At 50.5% G+C, this 10,164-nt stretch overlaps 3 protein-coding genes across 3 annotated transcripts; 1 reads left to right on the top strand and 2 right to left on the bottom strand.

Annotated features, from left to right (window-relative positions):
- Positions 1–1,815: 1,815 nt before the first annotated feature.
- Positions 1,816–3,962, top strand: hsp70 (molecular chaperone Hsp70; the record flags this gene model as incomplete). Its single annotated transcript, XM_025633712.1, has 2 exons — positions 1,816–2,680; positions 2,798–3,962. The coding sequence occupies exons 1-2, from the start codon at positions 1,932–1,934 to the stop codon at positions 3,960–3,962; spliced, it is 1,914 nt and encodes a 637-aa protein (XP_025487334.1). The 5' UTR covers positions 1,816–1,931.
- Positions 3,963–5,263: 1,301 nt separating this feature from the next.
- On the bottom strand, positions 5,264–8,333 carry BO82DRAFT_406468 (putative mitochondrial GTP/GDP transporter Ggc1; the record flags this gene model as incomplete). The annotated part of the gene is made up of 7 exons (XM_025639561.1): positions 5,264–5,441; positions 7,087–7,418; positions 7,471–7,648; positions 7,701–7,948; positions 8,018–8,059; positions 8,136–8,173; positions 8,246–8,333. 7 exons carry the CDS (start codon positions 8,331–8,333, stop codon positions 5,264–5,266), a joined length of 1,104 nt encoding a protein of 367 aa, XP_025487335.1.
- A 688-nt stretch (positions 8,334–9,021) lies between these two features.
- On the bottom strand, positions 9,022–10,113 carry BO82DRAFT_358536 (autophagy-related protein 8). Its single transcript, XM_025636316.1, has 3 exons — positions 9,770–10,113; positions 9,436–9,668; positions 9,022–9,377 (listed from the first exon to the last, which is right to left on the bottom strand). The coding sequence occupies exons 1-3, from the start codon at positions 9,857–9,859 to the stop codon at positions 9,344–9,346; spliced, it is 357 nt and encodes a 118-aa protein (XP_025487336.1). The 5' UTR covers positions 9,860–10,113; the 3' UTR covers positions 9,022–9,343.
- Between the last annotated feature and the right edge of the window lie 51 nt (positions 10,114–10,164).

Raw genomic sequence — 10,164 nt, forward strand, 5'->3', positions numbered from 1 at the left:
TATGACCAATGAGTCTTAAATCTGGTTTTATGCTGAGAAAGCATTAGATGATTATTCTTGGATCTTCTCTGGTTTTGAAGTATTTACCTGAATATCTCATCCACTTATGGAACGCTTTCATTGGACTCGTATGTCTGATTCCAATCGGCACAGATTTTGCAGGCTTGAGCCTTTGTCAGTACATGACGGATAGAGAATCAATAAGAAAGCGCATAACGGTTCAATAGGGAAAGGTACTGAGTTGGAAATTGCTTCCAAGCTGCACATCTGCAGCTCAGAAACGCCTTATTCCTGCTACTGGAAACCAGTGCATGGTTCAGCTAAGTTTCGCAGATGCCAGGAATATTGTTGGAAGGTGAATGCTTGGTGGATAGCCATGAAAGATGAAAGAAGAGGCTGGAGAGGATAATGACGGTAGATGGGAAGAAAGAGCTGGCGATGGAATGAGTGGGGGGGTTTAAAGCTAAGGCGAGAGGTAGAGCAGCGCTCGACCTTTTTTATGTATCTGGCTTGGTTTTCCCTTTGAAGTATCTGTCGGCCGGTTTGAGTTCAGTTATCCGTCAATACTGGCCAAACTTTGTGTTATCTTTGTGTGGGTTGTTGATCTAATTACACGGGGGCACAAGGGCATTAACAGTGTTAGACCTGATAGTCATATCCGGGGGATACAGTGTACGCGCGACATAATACTGTCGACGGAATAATGCTTGTCAAACGTTCTTCTTCGAGCAAAAGCTACTGGTGAGGCTGATATGACCGCTATGGCCTGCTGGAGACGTCCTCGCTGCGTTCGACTTATTTCCGACATATATGGCAGATATGCAAGCCTGGACTTAGGGCACATCGACCGCGATGTTGCTTTTACCATGTAACAGGCCACGGCACGAGCATATACAACACGCCAGAAATCTAGACAATGAAGAGAACAGTGTTGGCCGTCATGATGACGGACTATATTCGGTTTGATTCCATGGGTAAGGTAGTCTGATACAATATTGTACTCATGGACGACCCTTACTACCAGTTATTAAGTTAACGTTAATTGTGTCCCGCTCTGATCCGGCGCTGGGGTGAATTCGATCCATGCACAGGGAGAACGGTAGAGTTAAAGGTGCAAGGAATAGTAGCTACGGCGCATAGTACCTCCCAGTAGCCATGGTACTGTGATTTGTGTGAACACATGTGAATGTTCTATATGGGTATCATATACTATGTGCTCCCTACTCAATCCACTCCTATTCTTCCATCAGACATATGAGTCAGAACAAGAGAAAGAGAAAGAGAAAGAGAAAGAGAAAAAAAGTCTGAAAGAATATGAGATTACGTCACCCACTCAGCTGGGTACCCCGCCAACCGCCGCGCGAAAAGCCTGGCAGAAAAACGGAAAACACCCCACCTTGTCCAAAAATGGAAACCCTCTTTTTCTTTCCATCAGTTCCGCCAAAACGTCGCCTGTCTAGAGTCAGTCTATAGTCTATACTGTGTTTGTTAAGGACCCTGCCAGGGCCACTAAGTAATGAAGTAGTAGCTTGTCGTAGCTTGTAGTTTAATCTAGCAGGGACGAGGATCATCTCACAGATTCTCTCTCTTTATCGAATGGTCCAGAACCGCAGGCGGTTTTCTCGAAGCTGGCGATGGAGCGGGTGGAAGACCATCGAACCGCATGGATACCCGTCGAACCGCCGCTTGCTAGAAACTTCGCTGGAGTTGCCATTTCACCGCCCGCCACTATATCAACGTTGCCAGCCCGCACATTTTCTTTGCTCCCATCCATTTTCTAAACACGCAACTACTACTACCCCCCATCTCTCCTACCCTTTCTTCTTTAACACGCTTGAAGTCTCTTATACCCTTTCTCGAGGCTTTTTGTACATTACGATAATCTTCCTGTTTAACGAATTCCCTCTATCACACACATCACATCACACATCATGGCCCCCGCTGTCGGTATCGATTTGGGAACCACCTACTCCTGCGTGGGTGTCTTCCGTGATGACCGTATCGAAATCATCGCCAACGACCAGGGTAACCGCACCACCCCCTCTTTCGTGGCTTTCACCGACACCGAGCGTTTGATCGGTGATGCCGCCAAGAACCAGGTTGCCATGAACCCTCACAACACCGTCTTCGATGCTAAGCGTCTGATCGGTCGTCGTTTCGCCGATGCCGAGGTTCAGTCCGACATGAAGCACTGGCCCTTCAAGGTCGTTGACGACAAGGCTGGCAAGCCCATCGTCGAGGTTGAGTTCAAGGGCGAGACCAAGCAGTTCACCCCCGAGGAGATCTCTTCCATGATCCTCACTAAGATGCGTGAGACCGCTGAGGCCTACCTCGGTGGTACCGTCAACAACGCCGTCATCACTGTCCCCGCCTACTTCAACGACTCCCAGCGTCAGGCCACCAAGGATGCTGGTCTCATCGCTGGCTTGAACGTTCTCCGTATCATCAACGAGCCCACCGCTGCTGCCATCGCCTACGGTCTGGACAAGAAGACTGAGGGTGAGCGCAACGTCCTCATCTTCGACCTGGGTGGTGGTACCTTCGATGTCTCCCTCCTGACCATCGAGGAGGGTATCTTCGAGGTTAAGGCTACCGCTGGTGACACTCACCTGGGTGGTGAGGACTTCGATAACCGCCTCGTTAACCACTTCGTCTCTGAGTTCAAGAGAAAACACAAGAAGTAAGTCACGTGATTTTGTTTTCTTACTTACCTCTCACTTCCCATCCATTTTCCCTTCACTTTCCCTTCATCTTACCATCAATTGGTGTATGAGTCTTTGTGCTAATGTTCACCTAGGGATTTGACCACCAATGCTCGTGCTCTCCGCCGTCTTCGCACTGCTTGCGAGCGTGCCAAGCGTACTCTCTCTTCCGCTGCCCAGACCTCCATTGAGATCGACTCTCTCTTCGAGGGTATCGATTTCTACACCTCCATCACCCGTGCTCGTTTCGAGGAGCTCTGCCAGGACCTCTTCCGCTCCACCATGGAGCCCGTTGAGCGTGTCCTCCGTGACGCCAAGATCGACAAGGCCTCCGTCCACGAGATCGTCCTCGTCGGTGGTTCCACCCGTATTCCCAAGATCCAGCGCCTTGTCTCCGACTTCTTCAACAAGGAGGCCAACAAGTCCATCAACCCCGATGAGGCCGTTGCCTACGGTGCTGCTGTCCAGGCTGCTATCCTGTCTGGTGACACTTCCTCCAAGTCCACCAACGAGATCCTCCTGCTCGACGTTGCCCCTCTCTCCCTCGGTATCGAGACCGCTGGTGGTGTCATGACTGCTCTCATCAAGCGCAACACTACCATCCCCACCAAGAAGTCCGAGACCTTCTCCACCTACTCCGACAACCAGCCCGGTGTCTTGATCCAGGTTTACGAGGGTGAGCGTGCTCGCACCAAGGACAACAACCTGCTCGGCAAGTTCGAGCTTACCGGCATCCCCCCCGCCCCCCGTGGTGTTCCCCAGATTGAGGTCACCTTCGATCTCGATGCCAACGGTATCATGAACGTCTCTGCCATCGAGAAGGGTACCGGTAAGACCAACAAGATCACCATCACCAACGACAAGGGTCGTCTCTCCAAGGAGGAGATCGAGCGCATGCTTTCGGATGCCGAGAAGTTCAAGGCCGAGGATGAGGCCGAGGCTTCCCGTATCCAGGCTAAGAACGGTCTCGAGTCCTACGCCTACTCCCTCAAGAACACCCTCAGCGAGGGCAAGCTCACCATCAGCGATGCCGACAAGGAGAAGGTCACCGCCAAGATCGACGAGACCATCAGCTGGCTCGACTCCAACCAGACCGCTACCAAGGAGGAGTACGAGTCCCAGCAGAAGGAGCTTGAGGGTGTTGCCAACCCCATCATCTCCGCTGCCTACGGTGCCGCTGGTGGCGCTCCTGGCGGTGCCGCCCCCGGTGCCACCCGCACTGCTGACGACGTCGAGGAGGGCCCTGAGGAGCTTGACTAATTGTCTCAACTTTCAGTTTTGCTTCTAGTTCTTACTACCCATGGCTGTTCATTGGCTAAGTTTTTTTTCGATTTGCATGTTCTAATCTTCATGCCTTCTGTTTTCTTTAACGAAATTATGGGATCCTTTTCTTGTGCATGATTGCATAGATTCGAGGTTTAGTTTTCGCTGCATGATGATTTACTCTGCAGTAATCAGGAGGGAAAAGTTCCTTTCGACGAATACAATAACTTTTTAATAACTTTCTTTCATCCTTTCGTAGTTAAATCTGCACTTGTAAGCTCCGAACCGTGATAAAACCTTTGGATATTGCGGGAGTAGCGTAGGACTCGAGAGCGTTCTAAGCCTGGATACGGAAAGCCTCGGCCTCATCCTGGGCCTTGAAACTTCTCGTCATCCGCAAGCATGCGCTCGATCTCCCACAAGAGACGCTCAGCGTACAAAGCTGGAGGTTGACATCTGCCTTGTCGTTGATGGTGGTGACCTTTGAGCAGATCATATATAGTTATCAACTAATCTTCATGGTAGGCTAAGAGTGATAGTTCAACTTCACTCTTTGGTGTTCAAGCACATCTACCTTAGCTGAAGTATTCTAATGAAGCAAGCTATGGTTCATTGAAGAGTGCAACAAGATTATTGCTTGTGCTAGCTTCTAGACCTGCTGTCGACTATAGTCAAAATCCTTACATTGGTTCCAATGCATCTAAAAGCCACATGGATCTTATACATTGATAGTCAGAGTACATTATCGAGGTAGGTTGTCAGCCCTTATCAGATCGCTCTGAGATTAGGCTAATCATGGGGTTATTGGTGTTACCTAGCTGGTGGCAATCAGACATGTGTATCTACATTCACAGTCATTGAGATCCTCTGAGCTACGCCCACAAAATCCACGTGTACCCAAGTGCAGTATAAAACCACCACAGCAATCTGTAAAAAGCCCAGGATGTGTAAATCGACCAATTGCCCTCAACGCTACGCCATTATCCACAAACACATGCATTCATATACTGTACAAAAGCATCAACCAGAGGCAATAGTCTGACTGACCATAGATAGCATCATCAGAGGTATCACTTTCAAACCTGCCTCCCAACTCAGCCCGAACCCGATCAGCGCATGCTGCTGCCTCTGGAGGGGCCCCCGCAACACCCCAACCTCCGCACCATCAAGCCATCAATTTTATCCTCGGCGAGAGAGAAAGTCCCGAGGCCATGGGACGTACGCCTGGCGGACAGGAACCGTGCAACAAACAGGGTCGAACAAGAACGAGACGAGATGTCCATATACTCTGCGAGGCATCACAACCCTGCGAAATCGCCCGCCCACCAGCGTTGGACCCGCCTCGCCCCCAGCTGCACCACACCCCCGATTCCGATGTCCTTGGCCCGCTCGGGGAATTTCTCGCGCTGTTCGCGCTGGATGCGCAGGAGGGCGGCGGTGGTGCCTATCGCGAAGGCGAAGATGGGATCTGCGGCTCTATTTTTTCTTGTTCAGCGAAAGAATATTTAGTTTGCGATTGATTCGGTGGTCGTAATGTCGCGGATCAACTTTGCGATTGGTGTTATGGGGGTTGAAGTTGGGCGAGGAACTGGAGGCGAGGAAGAGGATGGGTAGCGGGGGTTGGATTTGTGTCCAGGGTGCGTTTTCTTGGGTAGGCATGAATTTGGGGGGGGGGGGGGGGGAAGATTGGAATGGGTGAATGGCACTGGTGAAGAACTGGTCTAGACATACTTGGAAATTAGGTAGATAGGCATTTTAAGAGGCTGCGTTGGTGTCAAATGATTGTAGTGGTGTGGGTGGTGGAGGTGGGGTTAATCCGGAAATTAGACTGGCTTTCACTTGTTGCGGCGGTGAGGTAGAACTACCTTCAAGGAGCTTCCCGAGGCCCAGGTTCCTGTCCCCCAATGTACTGTATGTATTACCAACCCATGTTGTGTCACGGTCTCTATAGTGCTGGATGACCTGCCTGTTAATAACAACAATATACTTATATGTGGCAATCCCGCAAGTTGATTCCCCCAGCAAACGGGCTGTGCTTGATGCCCGTGATTTAGGTAGACATCAGTCCTGTTTGTTAGGGCCAAAGGGAAGTTGTTCGGGAAGACCATTTGATGCATTCGCCCACAGTCTAAGATATTCCACAAGAGTGTCGAGTGCCGATATACTGGTCTTGACCTAATTGATACAACCAGCTCATCAATCAGGAGGAGTGTCCGATCAGGGATTGGAGGTTCTGCGGCTATTACAGCAACATAACAACATGTGTATGACCTGAGCACCATTATCCTGCCAAGCCAGACAGAAAACACGACCACGATAAGTATACCCTTGCCTCTGCCGACTGGGTCCCCACCAGCTGGGCAGGAAAGCATAGACCGATTAAGACTGCACCTACAGTCAGCCCTACAAGTCTACCACGTATCCTTGATCTCTCTTTCGCCGCCCACTCGTTGGGATACATCGCCACGTACCGTGTTCATTCCCGCAGCTTGCAGGAAAATCGGAACTTTGTGCGACATTGTTGTCATCCGCGAGGCCTAACACTTGAAACACGTATCATTCATACACTCAGACCCGCAAGCTCCCGTGGACCGGATTCTGCGGCTACGGTGGTGATGCTGGCCACGAGGAGTGCGCCTGTCGGGCCTATATTGGGGAGAACCTGGGGAGAACCTAGGGAGAACCTAGGGAGAACCTAGGGAGAACCTAGGGAGAACCTAGGGAGAACCTAGGGAGAATCAAGAGGGATGACGCCCCCCGTGGCCGATGGGGTTTTACGATCAAAGGCGAAGTCTAGAGGTTACTCCGAAAAAATCGAGAGGGCTAACAATTTTCCAGTTCGACCGCAGCCGGAGGAGAACATACTCGACTACAAGGGTGAACAACAAGCGTAGATAGTAAGTCAGAATAAGGGGAGATGTGTTTCTTTAATTCCAATCGCCATGCCGCCATCAAAGTCGTGAAAGCAAAAGAAAAAGGTCTTGTCTATCAAATACGCAAGGCTCAACAGACTGCTCTATTTTGGCACCAGAAAGCCCCAAACCGAACCTGACGGAAAATCGCGTCCCAAAAATCAAAGCACCCGCTATTATAATCAACATATAATTACTTTTGTTTCTACACAACCTGGCCAAACGCAGGGATCAGCGTCTGAGCCAGCCAGAAGCTGAACACAAGCTTAGGTCCGGTCATCAACAGCTTGGGCGTCAGACCCTTGAAGAAACTGGTGAAACCCTCGTTCTTCATCATGTTGGACACGATCCGGAAACCAGACTCAGGGTTCTCGAAGTTGCGGTTCTGGATACGGGTCTTGATGACGTCCAAAGGAGCAGACACAACCAGAGAAGCACTAGCACCGCAGATGGAAGCCACGAAGTTCTGGCTCCAAGTGGCAGAGTTGTAGTCCTTCAGCTGGTAGATGTACTCCTTGGCAAAGGCGGAACCACCGAAAAGCTGTTCACATCCGGTCAGCATTTGAGAGATATTCAGAAGAATAGTCACATACAGCGAAAGATCCAGGAGCGTTGCGGGCTGCAGTCCAGCCGGCACCACGGTACAGTCCCATACCCTCATCCTGGATGATCTTGAAGAGGCCGCGGCCGCGGAAGGCCTCGGGGTTAGTCTGACGCTTGATCTTGAGAACGTCGAGGGGCAGAAGAACAATCTCTCCGATACCGATCAAACTGAGCTATGGTTAGCGAAGGGGCTTAGGCCAACAATATCTGAAATGCACACCTTCCAGCTGTCGCGTGCATGATAGCCTTGCCAGTTCCCTTTCCAAAAGCATTGTCGAAGTCGGAACCGTAGTGCTGGGCCAGATAGTCGCGCGCGAAGGGCTGGCCACCGTACTTATAGATACGCTGGAGGACCTTGTAACCGGCGGCGTAACCCAGACCTGGGAAAAGAGAGGTAAACTTGCGGCCAGCGGGGGCGTCGGCAAATTCCTTGAAAATAACCTTGTTCATTGCTTCAGAGGAGGAGATCTGCAGTAAAGGATTGTCAGAGACGCCTTGAGACGGTCGAAATCAGTTGTAGGGTTGATGTCATCTTACACGAGTCTGGTTGCTCATCAACCGCTTGGCAATGGTGTCGACCTTCCAGGCGAGTTAGTACAAGGTCTCAACAAGCGGGATATCGCTTTCATCACAACAAGTGTGGGAGCATTCGTACAGGGTGGAAAACCATGAGCTCCGTAATACCAGCCGTTCCTAGCAACGACATTTGATTAGCAACTGAGCACAAACACCCAAGTATTCTCGGGGCCGTGTATAAACACCTACCAGAACCCAGGAGACGGGCGGTCGCGGATTCTCTCTTGACTTCCTTCGTGGCAGAGCCAGCACCAGCCTGAACAAGAGCGGGAGACATATTGACTTGGTTGTTTAAAGATGGCGAAATAACTGAATTTTTTTTTCTTTTCCTGTTTGGGGAGTATGAGTCTTATAAATTGGAAAGAAGGGAAAGAGAAGTATGGGGCCAGGAGAAAACAACTCACCACCAGAGTCAGAGGGGTGAAACACGACTGGAGCCAGACAATGCAGCGATGAAGGGAAGGGAAAGGGAAAAAAAAAGGCAGACGCACACCAGCCAAGAGAGAAGGAGAGGGAAGAGGAACAGAGAGCAACTTTCCCGCAACTTTCTGCGCCGACTCGGAACCACTTCCAGCGGCCGCGGCGGACGGATGAACTCCACTAGACTACTTTAGGCCTGGCACCACCGGCCCTGAATCGGAGCCGCTCACTTAAGACAATTGAGTCAGCACACGCGGCACCGTGACGGGACTCCGGGACGGACCTCAATGACATTCGCCAGGTGCAGTGCAGTACTTCATATGGTGGCCCGGGGCTTTGATTTCCTTTCACTTCTGAAAACATGTGACTGTGGCGGCCCGAGAATAGTAGTAATAGAAGTGAGGTGTTCATGCAGCTTGAGATCTTCGGAACCATAAGGTACAAACCAGCACCCTCCAAGCTTAGCGGCGCAGCATTCAGTCAAGGTACAATACATACAATGATTACGAAAATCACCCGGATGCTTGGCATCTCGGATCGTGCGCGTCAAAGTCTCCATTCATTCGGCAACAGTTAAATCTGAGGTTGGATAACATTTAGACGATTTCCACATGAAGAAGACGGCTCGCCAAAAAAGAATAAAAGCAAAGGAAGAACATAATAGCCCCGTAAGAACGCCGACGGAACGATACATCAAAAGCACCAGTGACCAGCGAAGTCAAACTTGCCCATCTTGCTATGGTCTACGACTGATAGATCCCATGCTCAACGAATCTTTCAAACGGCCCACGGCGAAGCATATTAGCGTTGGCGCGACTTGATTACTTTAAGGTAAAGCAAGACAGAAACGGACAGGTCGACCAGCGCCTAGTAGTCACCGAATGTGTTCTCGCCGGAGTACCTAGTAGCGACAACCAAATCAGTAAAGGTCATTCACAAGGTATGGGCCTAGAGCTTACGTGATGTAGAGGAATCCATCCTCATCCTTGTGTTCTTCGTAAATGCTGCTCATGAGCGCTGCTGTTGGTGGAAGGACCTCATCAACGAAGATGAAAATGGCCTTCTCAGGAGACAGCTTAATACGCTTGCGAATCACGTAGACAAACTGTCCAACGGTAAGATCGGCCGGAACGAGGTACTTCTTCTTGTCGATGGTTGCAATATCCGACTTCTCGACCTTTTCGCAGATCACCTGTGAGAAAAAAGAGCGTGGTTAGTATCGCGAACAAGCGGTGAGCCACGGATACACAATGAAACCCCAAAGGCGATGATGTTGAGCATGGACGGACATACCGGAATGCGATCAGCGTACTTCTGACGGATACGCTCGGCCTCAGCCTTGCGCTTCTCGAAGGGATGCTCGTCCTTGAACTTGGAACGCATGTTGATAGAAGGATCGGGGCGGTTAGGAGGGAGCGGGAGCGTTAGACCGATAGAGACCAAAGGGAACCGATAGTTGCTGCGATAAGATGATACTAGGGTGAGACCGGAATCTGAACTACGATGGAAGCGATGGAAAGAAGCGAAACAGTTGACAGACGAATGTATGAATAGATGGATAGATGGATGGATGGATGGATGGATAGATCGAGAGATAGATACACAGAGAAGTGGAGGGTGGAAAGGAGGATGGACGGTGATGACAAAAGGGTTCAAGAGAAGGCGGACAGGCAGCCCCGCGTCATGGC

This window comes from Aspergillus uvarum (genome assembly GCF_003184745.1).
Source record: "Aspergillus uvarum CBS 121591 unplaced genomic scaffold BO82scaffold_72, whole genome shotgun sequence".
In the NCBI taxonomy this organism is placed as follows: domain Eukaryota; kingdom Fungi; phylum Ascomycota; class Eurotiomycetes; order Eurotiales; family Aspergillaceae; genus Aspergillus; species Aspergillus uvarum.